This window comes from Aquarana catesbeiana, linkage group LG08 (assembly GCF_042186555.1).
Source record: "Aquarana catesbeiana isolate 2022-GZ linkage group LG08, ASM4218655v1, whole genome shotgun sequence".
Taxonomy (NCBI): Eukaryota; Metazoa; Chordata; class Amphibia; order Anura; family Ranidae; genus Aquarana; species Aquarana catesbeiana.
In genome coordinates this window covers 207,331,249-207,348,025 of record NC_133331.1, presented here as the reverse complement: position 1 = coordinate 207,348,025, position 16,777 = coordinate 207,331,249, and the positions used below count along the sequence as shown (strand labels likewise).

The 16,777-nt window shown below is 42.6% G+C and overlaps 1 protein-coding gene across 3 annotated transcripts in view; it reads right to left on the bottom strand.

The window, feature by feature from the left end:
* Window positions 1–16,777, bottom strand: part of LOC141106238 (pulmonary surfactant-associated protein D-like) — a 225,679-nt gene that overhangs the window by 68,264 nt on the left and 140,638 nt on the right. For 2 of the 3 annotated variants that reach the window (XM_073596850.1, XM_073596852.1), the window contains one exon: window positions 4,806–4,886. The exons of the other annotated variant lie outside the window; for it this stretch is intronic. In XM_073596850.1, coding sequence (XP_073452951.1) covers window positions 4,806–4,886 — 81 coding nt within the window. The remainder of the gene's footprint in view (window positions 1–4,805; window positions 4,887–16,777) is intronic. 3 annotated transcript variants of the gene reach the window in all.

Genomic DNA, 16,777 nt, shown 5'->3' with positions numbered 1-16,777 from the left:
TGGTTTCCTCCCATAAAACGTCCTCTTTGGGCCTGGACCAGTATAGTGTTGGCGCTCTTGGGTAGATGCCGGCGCCTAGAGCTGGCATTTCCCCTGGTGCTATGCCATCTCGCCCACCCGCAGTCTTACCAGTGGGCATAGAACACTACGGCCGTTCTCATTGTGTTACACTGGCTTAAAGGACCACGGTTCTCTGTCCTGAGGGCTCTGGGAACCTGGTGGTCTAGCTACTAAGAGGGATCCCTCAAGATTATATTTTATGCTCCACTTACCTGAGATTTGGAGGTGTTATGGCAGCTGGACCAGTTTTTATTGTAGGCCCTCGTGGGATCTTCCTTTGAACTTTGGTTCATGTGTCAATAAGGGGTTTCCTACCTTGTTGTTTTGCAGGGACTAAAGTAAGGGTTAAAATCTCTAGCAGTACATGGGCATGATGGCATTAGCTAACAATCGGACATGCCTATATGTAGGGAGATCTCAGAGAAGCTGATGCTACTCTGCGCCAGATCTGTGCAGCGGCAACGTGATTCAGCTCTCTCACCTTTTACCTGACACTAGAGGCTGATCTTGTTGTCAGCAAAGGGATCAGGCTCTTTGGACACAGAGTCCTGTAAGCCGTAGTCCCACCTTAAGGCTAAGTGCTTGCTTATCCTTTCATAGGTGGCTATCCTGAAAGACGATATGGGAAAATTAGAGTTACTTACTGGCAATGTCTTTTCCTGGAGTTTTTCAGGACAGCACCGTGTACCCACCCTTGTTGGTTTCCTTTTGGGTTCCTGACTCAGGAACCATCAAAAAGTAATTTATGGTGTATGATGTGTTCTTGTGTCTCCCGAGCTGGCCGGAGTTGTTCTTGAAGAACTGAGGAGCCGGCGGGAAAGCATGCCTTTTAAATCTAGGCTGGGCAGTGTTTCCTCAGAAGGGAGGAGCCGAGGTCTCTCATAGGTGGCTGTCCTGAAAGACTCCTGGAAAAGATATTACCAGTAAGTAACTCTAATTTTTTTTCTATATTATGTACTAAAATAGCTATATTGTTTTTATGAAAAGGGAACTGTTATCTTGTGGTGCCTCAAAAGTCCTGCCTCTAAACAAATCTTTGTCTATAAGAATTAGAGCAAGGTTACAGCCTACAGATGCCCCTACTCATGCAGAAGTTCATTCCTACTAGAGGAGCCATAGGGTAGGCTAACACACCTTGATATATGTTCAACTCTTTTGCTGGAGACTGCTGAGAGGGAATCGTGTGAACTGAGGATAGATGTGAAAAGGAGGAGCTGGAAGGAGCAAGCGAAGAACTGCGACCCATTTTCTGAAGAACGTTCTGGTGCTGTTCCCACTTAGCTGCATGCTGAGAGGTCAGATGTATCTTCACACACATGCTACCTAATGGCCAATGGTGTGGCCATGTTTCATAAGCTGGAGTGAGAGTGGCGTGGGGGGGGGGGGGGGGGGGGCAGCACCAGCAACACAGCAACAGAACCCGTCGGTGACTCACATACAAAAACATAGCCCTAAAAAGGACTGTTGGGTTCTAGGAAATTACAGTGAATAAATGTGGGCCTACACTCCACTCTCTCTAGCCATAAAAAATACTATTCATTGCAAAGTATCAGTACCATATATAGCATTGTATATAGCACCGAATTGTAAACACAACGGAGCAGTAGCACAATACACTAAAATATACAACACTTTCTCCCTAAAAGCAATTTCATCTGTCCCTCACTTTTACTAAACTCCCATACACTGACAATGGGCTTCTGGGAATGCAGCTCTTTATAGAGTGTGGGCTGACACATAGCTCAGAACCATCACTGTCCAAAGTTTTGCACCTGACCAGAGGAGTACTGGTAAAGTATTGCATGATATGGCTCTCTGAAATTGTAAACATACCTACATACTAATGCTAACTTGCCAATTATTAAAATCATCTACAAAACAGCATAAACATAACTGCATTAAAATGTATTTATATTGTGATCTGCACATTTTAATATTGAATTTGAATGTATTTATCTTCTTTTCATTGTGTTTGTATTGCTTTGTATCTTGCAGTTTTTTTTTTTTAAATGCACTAATAGGTAGTTCCGGGACATGAAATACAAATATAAAGCACATTGGAAACACAGTGTATATGCATGTATAGCTATCTGAGTTCTGCTAACTTTTGATACTCACCCCCCCCCCCCACAGCAGATCCAGTGCTGTTCAGCTGAGAGTTTCTTCTCTCTCTCTCTGGCAGCGCTCGATCCTGCACTGCCATGTTTCCCTGTGATGTCATTGCTAGGCTGCCACGCCACCTGATGATGCGCTGAAAGACCCACCCCTCCTCCTTTCCTCTAGATAAGGTTATGCATCCTGGGATATGTGACTTATATATCCCAGGAGGCACAGCGGGCAGTGTGCACACCATTCACCTAAGGCGAGTGACGTGCAGGGGTTGGGCAGTACATTCTCAAAAAAAAAGGTAAACAAAATAGAGAAAGAAAAAGTACTATTCTTGCAGAGGATGGGAGGGGGTGGAGAGGCGAGAGGCTGAAGGTCCGCTTTAAGGAAAAGTGTACCACACCAAGTGCTCCCCTCACATGCTGGCGTCAGGTGTAGGCTTGGAGTCGTTAATTCTTCCACGCTTAGCTCAGTATAATCCAAAAGACAAGCCTCACACCGATGGTGTCTTTACAGGCAAAAAATGTAATTGATAAGCTTCAGCATATGGTCTCACCCCCAGAAGATAAATCTTTATTTATTCCTATAGAAAGGCTGTTTATACTTTATTCCAACTGTGGACATCCTCTCTAAAGGAATGAATGAATATCAAAAGGTTCACACGCATGGAAGAGGTGGAACCCCACCAAGGAGAAAAGGAGGCTGTGTGGTACCGAGAAGGCTGCACAGTGAAGGTCTCAAGTTAAACAGGCAGATAAGTATAATGCCACGTACACACGAGCGGATTTTCCGTTGGAAAAAACTGGATGGTTTTTCCGACGGAATTCCGCTCAAGCTTGCCTTGCATACACATGGTCACACAAAAGTTCACCCGAACTTTCGACCGCCAAGAACGCGGTGACGTGCAACACTATGACGAGCCGAGAAAATGAAGTTCAATGCTTCTGAGCATGCATCGAATTGTTTCCGAGCATGCGTAGGAATTTTGCGCGTCGGAATTTGTACAGACGATCACATTTTCGGATAGGAACTTTTTGTGACCGAAAAATTGAAAACATGCCATCAATCTTTTGCTGGCGGGTGTTCCGCCAGCAAAAGTCAGATGGAGCATACACACGGTCGCATTTTCCAACCAAAAGCTCTCATCGGTCTTTAGCTGGCCAAATTTCCGATCGTGTGCATGCGGCATAAGACTTTGGGGGAGTGCTCTGGGAAGGGAGAGGGTAGACCTATAAAAGATAACTGTACTAACTGCACTAAAAATATAGTCATCCTGTTAAGTGTGATGTCTTCATGTTTCTGGGGTTCACAACAATTCCACTGCAGTTAACTTCATGCATTCTTTGCATGAAGGTAAAAAACCTTCTGTATGCAGAGGACCCCCCTCTCCAGCCCCCGTAATACTCACCTGAGCCCAATCTCAATGTGCCCGACAGCCTCCTCATTGGCTCCAGCTGCTGTTAATCACAACCAGTAGGCCAATAAAAAGAGACAAGGGATGGGGCCAAGGCGTGGCTCTGTGTTTGAAAAGACACAGAGCAGCGGCTCTGCTTGGATACCCCCACAGCAAGCTGTTTGCTCTGGGGGCACTCGGCAGGAGGGTGGAGCCAGGAGAGCTGGTGGGGGACCTGAGAAGAAGATCCGGGGCTGCTCTGTTCAAAACCACTGCACAGAGCAGGTAAGTATGACATGTTTGTCATTTCTTTTTAAAGAAAAACTTGCCTTTTAATATCACTTTACCTTCCCTTGCACACGATTTGGTATTCAGAGAACAAAGCTTCACCTTACTAATTTAAGTGAACTTTTACTTTAAGTGAACAGCTTCTACTTCTCTACTAGTATCTTCCACTAGTAAATCAACACCCTAGAGATGTAAAATTTAGACCACAGTGCAATAGTATTCAGAAATTGAATATATGTAAGGTCCTTGGTTAAAGTGGATGTAAACCCTCACATATACCCAGTGAAGTGAACAGCCTGAGATGATACACAGAGATGAAACAAATCTCCCTACATACGTTTTTTATGTATATCTGCTGTTTCCAGCTTTCTACACTCTTTAGAAAGTGTTAAAAATCTTGTTTCCTCTTCCAGCAGTGAGTGTAGAGTCTGGGCTTACACTGTGAGAGCTGATTGGTGAAAAGACACCCTTCCCTCTCAACATAGGCAGAGGAACAAAGATACTTGCAGCCTGCAATCTGAATAGACAAACTCTCTGCTAATCTCCCTCTAAGCTCCCTCCCCGACACAAAATTTCAGCTGCTTTTATCTCATGTGTCAGAGCTTGTCAGAAGTTATGCTGAGAACAGAGGGACAGAGCAGCAGAAAGACACAGCACTTAGAGCTTTGGAGAGAGAAGTGAACACTACAGATATATGTGCCTAGATCAAATTGCATGAATGAGGTTTACAACCATTTTAAATATACGAAACGTAATGTATGAATAAAATACAGAAACTTAGAGGTGGCAACATGTACCAATATGTATGTTGGGTGCTCCACAATGCAAATATCTACTTGGGGGGAGGCCTACCTCAAGCTTCATACATTTTATTCATTCTATTAATCTAATGACTGGTTCACTTTAGGGACTGATTTGAAAAGCACATCCTCATGTCTATGTCAGTATTCAACATTACCACTTTTTATCCAGGACCATTTCTTCTCTAAGGAAGCGATTTGACTTTCCAAAGCCATAATTTTCTTGATGCTCTCCACATCTATGAAGACAATGTTTATTAATTTCACCTGAAATACACAGCCTGCATGGTACTGCAAAATGATGTGACATCTGCAGAAAATAGTTCTATTTATCTCTACATCAGGTTAAAATTAGTTATATTTTGAGTTAAAGTGTACCTAAAGTGTAACAAAAACCTTTTCTTGATGTTTTGGATAGAGTGGGAATGGATCAGAACTCAGATTCCTTCCATTCTTGTCTGATTAAAAATGAGGAAATGAGGTGAACTCTCTAACAGGGCCTGGCTTATAGCCTATAACCTGACAGGGATTTTAACCTTTTCCTACTCCTCTCTATCCAGAATTTAAAAAAAAGTTTGGGCTATAAATATATTTTAAACTGGTACTCTTTCATATGTGTATGATACATAGTGTTATGTCATTTTAGTTTTCCCATAAAAAAAATAATTATTCTACTGTGTACAATGGTAGCCAGGCATCTGCATATAGCTTTGGTGAAGGTGAAGAGAAGTGAATCTGCACTTTGCCCACATGGGGTAAAGCAAAATGTTCACTTTAATTTAGCCCACCCCAGTAGCATATATTTATGTTTGTTTCCCTCACAGATTTTCTGCTCTACTGCTGAGAATGAAGGGAGTCATTTTGTAAGCTAACAGTCACTGAGGTCATAGTTTAAATAGAACTATGAAATACCCATGTGAAAGCTGTGATTGGCTTAGTGACAGTACTAGGGTTGAGCTTGAAGCTTCATCGAGAGTTTGTCAACTTTTGCAGTCCAATTTGAAATAATCCTACTATATGTTTGCTATGTGTTCCCATTCATACAGTATGCATTAAAAAAAGTATAAAACATATTTCTTACTGTTTAGATGTTTCTGAGGAGAAGGTATCATGGCTGACTGAATTTTTCAACTAGCTCAGCACAAACTGTCCTAATAGTTGAGCTGAAAACTGACTGAGTCCACTTCTCATTAACATAAAATGGAGAAGCTTACTCCCTAAACTGTTAACCCTTTTGTTAAAGTGATTGTAAACCTACAGTTTTTGTTTTTAAAATAACAAACATATCATACGTACCTGCTCTATGCAGTGGTTTTGCACAGAGTAGCCCCAATCCTCCTCTTCTCCGGCCTCCTGTAGGCACTCCTGGCTTCTCCCCCCCCCCTGCCGAGTAGCTACTATGGAAAGCTGCTTACTTTGGGGGTCCTGAGCAGCACTTTGTGTGTCTATTGACACATAGAGCACTGCTCGGCCCTGACACCTGCGCTGTCCTCACTGGCTGTGCCTGTGATTGACAAAAGCTGGAGCCAATGGCTACCACTGCTGTCTCTGAGACTGTGAGGAGAGAGAGAGCTGAGAGAGATTCTTCTCTAGTGCACAGTGCTGGATCGAGATCCAGTTATGGTAACAATAAGGGGGAGCTGGGGGGAGAGCCCCAGCTTTGAGACAGATGATGGATTGTATTTTTTAATTTTTTTATCCAAATAATTATTTAATTTATTTCCAATTTGCAACAAAAACTCAAAACGCACAGAACATTCCAACCAACCAACCGCACCAAACAGCAAGAACAACAAAGAGGAAAAAAACCCAAAAACATTCCCCTTTTTTTTTTTCTTTTGCGCACCTTCCAGATTACTACTAGAAACCTTTTATCACATCAAACTCGGTGATCTTCCTACACAGGGTTAATGACGATATAAATCTGACTATTATATTCAATCTGATCACTACACCTTAACGACCTACAGTATGTGTGTGTGTGTATGTGTGTAATATATATATATATATATATATATATATATATATATATATATATATGTAGCGGTACCCTCGTAAGGGCTGCTGATTTGGTTACTTAGCAATCCGCCAATCACCCTGCTGCCAGACTCCCCACGATCAATTAAGACGATGAACAGTCACTTGCACAATTTTCTTACGTTTATTGTAGGATACAACTTGAATTGAGGAAAGGATGATATGAGATGCCCATAGCATTTAGCACATTGTATGAAGTTATTCAGTGGCCTTGGCCTTGCAAAACTGGATACACTCCTTGCACCCCAGTCTCCTTCATTTGAATAACTTTGACGCTGTTGCTTCTTCTTTCCTTGTACAAATCCTTTACTGCAAAACTACTGACACTTTATTTCTTCACTTCCATTGGGACAAGAAAGAATCACTCTGACTAATTCTTCCTTGCAGACCATAATGGTATTGTCTATGCGAATCCAAGAGCCAGAAGCACACACACAGCCTCTCCCCAATGGCCCAAAGAATCAGACAGCCACACAGTCTTTGGAAGGCATTGTCATTGTGCTAACCAGGCCAGAGATAACCAGAGATGTACCTCTACACGACGACCTGACACATGGTAACGGGCGGACTACTTCTTTCAGCCAGTCCATGACTATCAATGCTGCGTTCCCCGGCCACAGCATTCTGCACTGACCTTTCTTTAAGTGGAATAATAGTTCTGTGTCCCCATGTCACAGAAAGCTGCTCTACTCTCCTCCGCTTGACTGCTGCTTCCTCTATCCAGATCTCTTCCAGCATGCAAGTCCTGTGTTCCCCGGTCACCGCAGCTTGATACGTCTTTAAGGATGAAGATCTTTATGTAGGACTCCCTCCTAGCGGTTCCTCCATCCCTCCTCCATGCTCAGCGCATCCCCACATGGGGATGCCCGGAACAGCAACTCAGTACTCCATTTTGTCTGCTCCTACTTTCTAGAACTCCTCCCTGGCAGCATGTGACCGCAGCTTATATGAGAGGCCTGCCCCCTGCCAATACCAAAGGGTAATTGGTCAGAGCTCCTCACATGAGCTGCCTGCCACTCAAACCTCAGCTCCAACCCCTCTTCCAGAACAATCCTTCTGAAAGCAAGGGAGGCACCTCTGAGTCAGAGCACAGGTGGCCACACATACCACTGCACTGAACACTTCCAGTCCCAAATCAAACAACCAGGCCCAGCCTAAAGCACATGGCTGCACTTGGGCCCTGAGCCAAAGAAAATACTATTCTACTACCTACACACACACACAATTATCCCCCTCCAAAGATCTTTCTAATTGTTAACTTTCAACATCTATAGTATGTTCACTCTATTGCCCAACCAAGTTGGAGCTTAACCATTAGGACCAAATTTTCAAAAACGTTTTAGGACTTCTCCTATGTTTATATGCCAATTCCTCTTATTTTAAATTAAGATTAATCGCTTCAAACCATTGCGCTATTGTTGGTGGAGAGTTTGATATCCATTTTTGTAATATAAGTTTGCAGGCTATATACATAGATCTTAACCACATCACATGCATTTCGACCTGGAGAGTGTCTTCCGGTACAATCCCTAGCAATGCTATTTTTGGGTTAGACTCCACCTGTATAGAACATAGGGTATTTAGATTATCAAATACACAATCCCAGTAAGGATGCAATTTGGGACATCGTCACAGCATATGTATAAGTGTACCCGTTTCGTTACTACATCTTGGGAAATTTTATGTATTTGCTTTACCCCACGAGTATAATTTTAAGGAAGTGTAGTGAGATATATGGATAATAAATAAATGGGTCAGACACTGTGATGAGGATAAGGATACTCTAAATAAACTCTTTGAAGCTTGCTCCCACTCCTCATCTCTAGTGTTTAGATCCCTATGCCATCGTTCAAGACTACCATCTTGTTTTTTTGTTCCAGCTGTCCTTTGTAGGGAAGAGTGTGTGTATATATCCCCAATAAGTCCCTGTTTAGAGTGTCTTATATTTACTGCCATGGTTAAAATTAAAGATGGACTATATTTTAGTAAAAAAGCCTTGGCCTGACTCTGCAGAGTGTGCCGTAATTGTAGATATTGAAAATATAATTTTATTAGACAGGTGATATTTCTCTGCCAATTTATCAAATGGTTGTATAACCTCGTTATCGAAAAGTGGATGGAGTAACATAATACTGGCTCTTTTCAAAGTTTTAAAGTTTCGCTACCTCAGGTAATTGCATATTTTTCCATATAGGCATAGATTGGGTATATCCCTTATGAAAAGTTTCTCGTTGAACCCTAATTCATGAATTTATGAATTAAATGAAATGTGGGAAAACAACGCTTATTATAAAAGTGATATGCTACCAATAGCTGCACTGGTGGATCCATTGGCAGTTGGGAAAATATAATTTGCTGTATAGGGTCCTCTCGATTTTATGTCACTCTAACCATATAGTTGCTGAAGTTGTGATGTCAGATAATACAATCTGGCATTAGAGACGGCTAAACCTCCTTCATCCTTAAGCAACTGTAGAGTTCCTAATCTAATCCAAGAATGTTTATATCTCCAAATAAGGTCTCTAAAGTATCTATTTGTCTAAAAAATTTCTGGGGCAGCCATACAGGAAAATGATGTAAAAAATATAGTAGGTGTGGTATCCAAACCATCTTTATCAAATTGGCTCTGCCAACTACTGTTAAAGATAACTTACTCCAAATTTTCCCCACTTGCTTAAAGTGATTAAGTAGTGGGACAAAATTCCTCTCTACATATGTGCTCACTGATGATGTAACTTGGACGCCTAGATATTTTAAATGTAGAGACTACAGTTATTTGAGACGCTAATATTGGCAGATCAGTCACCAAGGGATCCACATGTGGAAGAACTGACTTATCCCAGTTTATTGTAAATCCTAAAAAAGAGCCATACTGTATGTGTTAATTAACTGCTTCAGCCTCTGAAGATTTGTCTGCTCAATGACCAGGCCATTTTTTGCGATTCGGCACTGCATCATTTTCACTGTCAATTGCGCGGTCGTGCGATGCTGTACCCAAACAAAATTGAGGTCCTTTTTTTCCCCACAAATAGAGCTTTCTTTTGGTGGTATTTGATCGCCTCTGTGGTTTTTAATTTTTTGCGCTATAAACAAAAGAAGAGCGACAATTTTGAAAAAAACACTATCTTTTACTTTTTGCTATAATAAATATCCTACATTTTTTATCAAAAAAACAAATGTGTTCCTCAGTTTAGGCCGATATGTATTCTTCTACATATTTTTGGTAAAAAAAAATCTCAATAAGCGTATATTGATTGGTTTGCGTAAAAGTTATAGCGTCTACAAAATAGGAGATAGATTTATGGCATTTTTATTATTTATTTTTTTTAGTAATGGCGGCAATCTTTGATTTTCATTGGGACTGCGACATTATGGCAGACACATCGGACACTTTTGACACATTTTTTAAACCATTAACAATGGTGCTATAACAATGCACTGATTACTGTGTAAATGTCACTGGCAGGGAAGGGGTTAACACTAGGGGGTAATCAAGGGGTTAACTGTGTTCCGTGTGTGTGTGTGTGTGTGTGTGTTTCTAACTGTGGGGGGATGGGACTGTCTAGGAGGAGAGGAAGATCGGTGTTCATACATAGTATGAACACACCATTTCTCCTCTCCCCTGAAAGAACCAGGATCTGCGTGTTTACACACACAGATCTCGGTTCTCGCTCTGTCACGAGCGATCGCTGGAGCCCGGCGGTCATCGCGCCTGCCGGGCACTCACATCGGGGTCGGGCACACACTGTGTCTTGTTCCTCATTGTAAAGAAAAAGGGGCTGATACATGTCCATTTACCTGAACTCGTGCCACCGGGCAGCATAAAGGAGTTATGTCCAACTTATATACTGGGGTCCAAATCCAAACAGTGCCATAAAAAATCCCATTCTATGCTTTTAAAAGCTTTTGCCACATCAAGCAACAATATAGCTCTATTGCCCAAATTTTCAGACGGAACCTGCAAATTAAGGAATAAATGTCTTATATTCACTGTACTAGATCTTCCCGGAATAAATCCAAATTGGTCTAAATATCTTAGATATTACTTTCGCCAGTCTAGTAGCTAATGCTTTTGCCAATAGTTTCACGTCCTATGTAAGTAACGATATTGGGAGATATGATTCTGGATTATTAGGGGCCTTAGCAGGTTTTAATAAAACTATAATAATCGCCTCATTCATATTGGGAGGAAGATGACCACACTCCAATGCTTTATTAAATACCTCTAACAATTCTGGCAAAAGATTAGCTCCATAAACTTTGTAGACCTCCCCTGGTAACCCATCTGCACCTGGGGATTTATTATTAGGCATACAGGCAGAAGCAAACTGAAGAGCCACAAGAGTCAGAGGTTTATCCACCATCTCCCTATCAGCTGCAGACAATTCTGTTAGCGTAATGGAGTTAAGAAAAAGTTGCATACAGTCTCTTTATAAAATGCCTTGCTACTATACAAGTTGTTATAAAAATCAAACAAAAATACTGATGATATCTCTGCGGTAGGGATGGGCTGAACATCCCCCCAGTTTTCTTTGCACCAGAACATGCTAACAGGCAAACAATGTGTGAGAACATGCTAGCCCTATTAAAGTCTATGCAGGTTTTTAAAACTACCGCTTTTTTCAGGAGCTCTGATTTTTAAGAATGCTTAAAGTGAAACAATAATTATTAAATATTCCAATAAATATCATGCCTGGGGGTCCCCTTAGTCTGCCTGTAAAGTGGCACATCTATCTGATGTGTTTTATAGTCCCGCAGCAAAATTACATTTCTAAAGGAAAAAATTTCATTTAAAATTGCTTGTGGCTGTAATGTATTGCCAGCTTACGGTTATATCGATAAAAAAACAAGGAAAAAGACGGCGTAAGTTCCCCCCTATCTGTACATCACCGGGTGTCCCTGCCCTTGCCTATATAACAACTCTCACCACAAAAAGACAGCAGTCGGTGGTACGCCTCCCATCGAGGCAGAGCTTTTTTATTTTTTATATTTTTCCGATTCGTCAGGCGACGTGATTGAAGATGGACATTGCAGGACACTATTTTTTTTTTTTTTTTTAATAAAGGAATTGTCAAAAACTGTCTTTTTTGGACCCCAAAGCACCCTCCCCATGTTGAGGTCAAGCGGCCTAGTATGGTTCAGGGAGGGGGGGGCGCTCGCTCACCCCTCCCCCCCCTTCCTGGCCTGCCAGGCTGCTTGCTCAGACAAGGACCTGGTATGGATTTTGGGGCTGGACCTCATGCCAATTTTTAAGAAATTGTTGTGGAGAACTTGGAGTTCCCCTTAAAATCTATACAAAACCCAAAGGGCCTGGTATGGGCTGGGGGGGGGGGACACCCATGCCATTTTTTTTTTCTTAACTCTGTCATAGAGTTCCCCTTAACCACTTTAATACACTGTATTATATACTGTACACTGACTGCACTGTGTGTGTGTGTGTGTGTGTGTATATAGATATATATCTATATATATTATATATATATATATATATATATATATATATATATATATATATATATATATATATATATATATATATATATATATATATATATATATAATATATATTTTGTAACAAGGTTAGGTAATGGATAATCTGTATATTTCACCTCGCATGCGTTCTATTGTAAGAGACTGAACCAGAATCCACCCGGGTTTTCCAGCCTCTGTGGCAGGCTTGGTTCCGGTCCAGATGTTGTGGTCCACTTGAGTCCATGCTCAGGTGGACTTTAAATGAGCAGGAAGAGAGCATGGCAGAGCTGTGGCCTTAGACTCAGAAGGGAATCAGAGAGAGGAGCTCTGTTTGGATTTAAAATGAAGGTTTGCTTTACCACATGTTTTGTGGGTGATGGGGACCAGCCCCACACTGTATAGAGAGGAGTCTACTGTTTAGTTTAGCGCCGGACGGCAAGGATTTATTTTACTGTTTTTTGTTTGTTTTCATGACTTTGCAAACCTCTTCTAAATAAAGCTGGCAACCCGCCAGATTTTAAAGAAACTGCCTGCACGCTGACCTTAATTTCCAGAAAAGGTGATCTCCACGAGCTAATCTCCCACAAAATGTACTCCATTGCTCACGCACGGGTCTGCGCGGATTTGAACCACACAAAATTGCCGCCGAGCCACTATATATTCTAGCAACACCAGCTGTCCAATAGAATCCCCCTGAGGAAGACATGTGACAAGTCCTGTGTCGACACACATTGAGGAGGGGCCAGGACGGTGGAGAAGCCAGCCAGACATTGATCTCTCAGCGCTGAGGCTAGAAGCACAAACTTTACACCTATTGGATTTGGAGTTTTGTTTATCCATGCTTTGTATAGAGTGGTGCACTGTTAGCACCTCTAATATGTGAGTACAATGGCTTATTTTATACAATAAATTTGAGTTGAAAAGTTATCACGCTATTCAGCCTATTTCTTTGCATATATGAATCGAGGACATCCACAGTGAAGGATCTGACGATTTGCAGAGTCCATTAACCTTGAGCCCAGTGTTGGTTCTACTACTCATTTGACCAAACTTAGCTATGCGGTCGCAACCCCTGAGGTGAGCGCAATCACACAGGGGGGGAGCATGTGTGTGAAGCCACTAAAAGCTTTAATCTGTGAAGCACTGTCACAAGTTGTCACGAACTCCACACCCCACGGTGACTAGCTAACCGCGACGTGCATTCCGTGACCCGGGGTATATGAGGAACTAAGGGAATAAGGGGGAACTTATACTGAGCATGTAAGATTGGCTGTAGTATTTTCACAGCCTGCACTACCTTTTGCCACCACTAGAGGGAGACTCCATTCCAATCCCACTAGCTGACCACACACAGGCAGATACAAATCTTACATACAATCTGATGCACTGTAAGGGTTGGAGAGCAGTCTAGCAATTACTACACACTTCTAGGGCTCCTCCGGCTATCCTGCAAGCTTGAACCCTGGTGTTAATCACTCTTCCCACTGTCCCCACACCCACACACCAGACACACAATAAACGATAGCCTGCCACCACCCAACAGTTTGTCCGCAGACTGGTCAATCTGCATGCAATCTGCAAACACACAGTGCAATTGCATACCGATTGGCACGTAACTTAGACCGAGTACTTAGGCACTAAAATACAACAACCTCTCCAGAGATATGAGTCCTAGCTTAGTACACAGAAGTCACTTATTAATTTTATCATTTAATATCCCGAAAGTGGGCAATGCATATAAGATATACAAAGAAAAAGGATTTACCAAAAAATGTAGAAAGACACACAAATTGGCAATTTGCTATGAAAATAAAAAGGGATAAAAACAGAAATAAACTTTCTATCCGTCTATTCTATAAAGTCTATCCGTTAGTTAGTAGAAGCATACCGGAACATGTGGGAACTCCCCAGTTTCGAACTGGCTTGGTGGAAGAACCATGTCCATATCTCAGGCTACCCAATTTATTAAAATATGGATGTGGGCTGGACTTTAGCCCTTGGCCAATCAACCCTGGGGGGGTGTTCCTGTCTCCAGCCCACAAATGTTTTGTGTTCTGAAATGACCAGAGTCAAATTGGCCCAGAACGGCGCTGATTGCTGGGTCATGGATAGGATTTCCGATACCAACGCATCAGTCCGATCGCAACAGTACCAATCACTGCCTGCCTGCTGCAATCAGGCGCCATATAACAGTTTTGTGTGGTTCTCTAGGATTCCACACCTGCTAAACATACAGAGTTACATGTACACGTAACCCATCAGGTGTACGATCAAAAGGAATTATTTTCATCTCTCTGACGCTAATATTTTAGCTTTTTTGAGAGATAAACTAGGTTCCTTAGATCTGGTGGTATTAATCAAAGTTTGCAGACTGTCCGGAGCCTTGCGAATGCCCCCTGCGGATCAATGTAGCCAAAATGACTAGCAGTTTTCTTTGAAGCCTCAGGATGGTGGCAATCTGTTTACTCTAATGGTAACTTTATTGGCATCTAGGTATCACTTCGATCCTAGAAAAAAAAACTGTCTCTCTCCTTTTCAAATACTAATGAAAGAACATACGTGCATGACTGACATAGAATACTATATTTTTAATAACCCAGAATCAACCCCTTCCCACCGACTGTACGCAGATATGCGTACTCGGCTTTCAGGGGTTATACCGGGATAATGCCCGCAGCTGCAGGCATCATCCTGGTACCGTTGTTTAGAGCCGGCGATTGGCTATCCGTGCATAACAACCGATGTGGCTAAAATCCGCTCGGCTGTTATACTGGAGCAGCGGGAGGGGACATCCCCCCCCTCCCACCGCCTCCCGCCGCTCTTACCGGGCCTCCCGGTCGATCCGGAGGCTCGGTGACCAATTCGATGCCTCCGGCGGCTGGGGACGGGCTGGAACGAAGCTGTGGGTGGCTTCATTCCAGCCTTCAAATTGTAAACGCGGAAGCGACGTCATGACGTCACTTCCCGTTTACTCGGCTGCCAATGGCGCCGGCTTTTAAAAAGTACACAGCATTCAGAATCGCCGTTTTCGGCGATCTGAATGCTTTGAAGTGTAAAGGAGGGATGGGGGGTCTTTTAGACCCCTGATCTCTCCATAAAGAGTACCTGTCACCAACTATTACTGTCACAAGGGATGTTTACATTCCTTGTGACAGCAATAAAGTCATCAAAACATTTTTTTTTTTCACGCATATGTAAACGGTGTTCAAATCACACATGTGAGGTATCAGCGCGATTGTCAGAGTGAGAACAATAATTCTAGCACCAGACCTCCTCTGTAACTCTAACCTGGTAACCGAAAAAAAATTTAAAGCGTCACATATGGAAATTCTTAGGTACCGTAGTTTGTCGCCATTCCACGAGTGCGTGCAATTATAAAGCGTGACATGTTTGGTATCTATTTACTCGGCGTAACATCATCTTTCACATTATACAAAAAAATTGGGGTAACTTTACTGTTTGGATTTTTTAAAATTCATGAAAGTGTCCCTTTTCCAAAAATTTGCGTTTAAAACACCGCTGCATAAATACCGTGTGATAAAAAATATTGCAACGATGTCCATTTTATTCTCTAGATTCTCTGCTAAAAAAATATACATAATGTTTGGGGGTTCTAAGTAATTTTCTAGCAAAAAATACGGATTTGAACTTGTAAACACCAAATTTCAAAAAATAGGCTTAGTCATGAAAGGGTTAAACTACATCTACAATTACACTACTTCTACAGATCACACCACATATTATTAAGGCAAAACTATCCTACGCTTACATTTTCGTCACATCTCCCCCTTCCAGATGACGCACAGCTGAGCCTAAACAGGTCAGCTAACTCGTCTGCATGGAAGGTTCCCTAGGTTGGGGGTGAAGGTTCCCCCAACTGAAGCTTGGCACCACTGACATTTTAGCCTGTCCCTTTGCAGATAGGAGAGGGTGACCACACCCCTCTCTGACTGATCCTAATGGGTCTGGATCAGGATTGGCCAGCAGATTGCCCGGTGGATCCACTTCATCTACTGGCCACTGACTACCTACTGAAAGGATACAGGCAAATTTGTCATTGTGTGTTGTCAGCATTCTCAGCCATTGGCCCTGGCCATCTGGTGGTACTCTATTAGCTACCACACCCAGATGTTGAAGCCTGGCATAAGGCCATCCCTGGGTGGTCTGGGCCTGGTTCCATGACCTGGGTACCAGGGCCTCCACCCTTTGACCTGTCTCCCACACTTTTTCTCGTTCTGCCTCAACAGAAGGCCTGCCAGCACAACCCCTGAATTCCTCTACGCTGACACCAAACATGTCAGCCTGTAGGAACGCAGTGCCATCAGCTGCAGCCTCTGAGAGGGCAGATTCAGATGGGGTCAGTTTTCCCCCATAATCCTGTGGTTCTTCCCCTGTTTTGCACAGCAACGAATCCTCAATCATGATACTCATAGCTGTGGGGACAGAGGATAAAGCCACAAAAAACTTGATTCTGCCAGGGGTCATCCTCTGACCCATGTCACACTCTCCTACTCTGTCCCCCTCAGCAGAAGGCCTGCCAGAACAACACCTCAGTTCCTCTGGGCCAACATCAGACTTATCAGCCAGAAAGTACTCGGTGTTGTCAGCTGCAGCTGCTGAG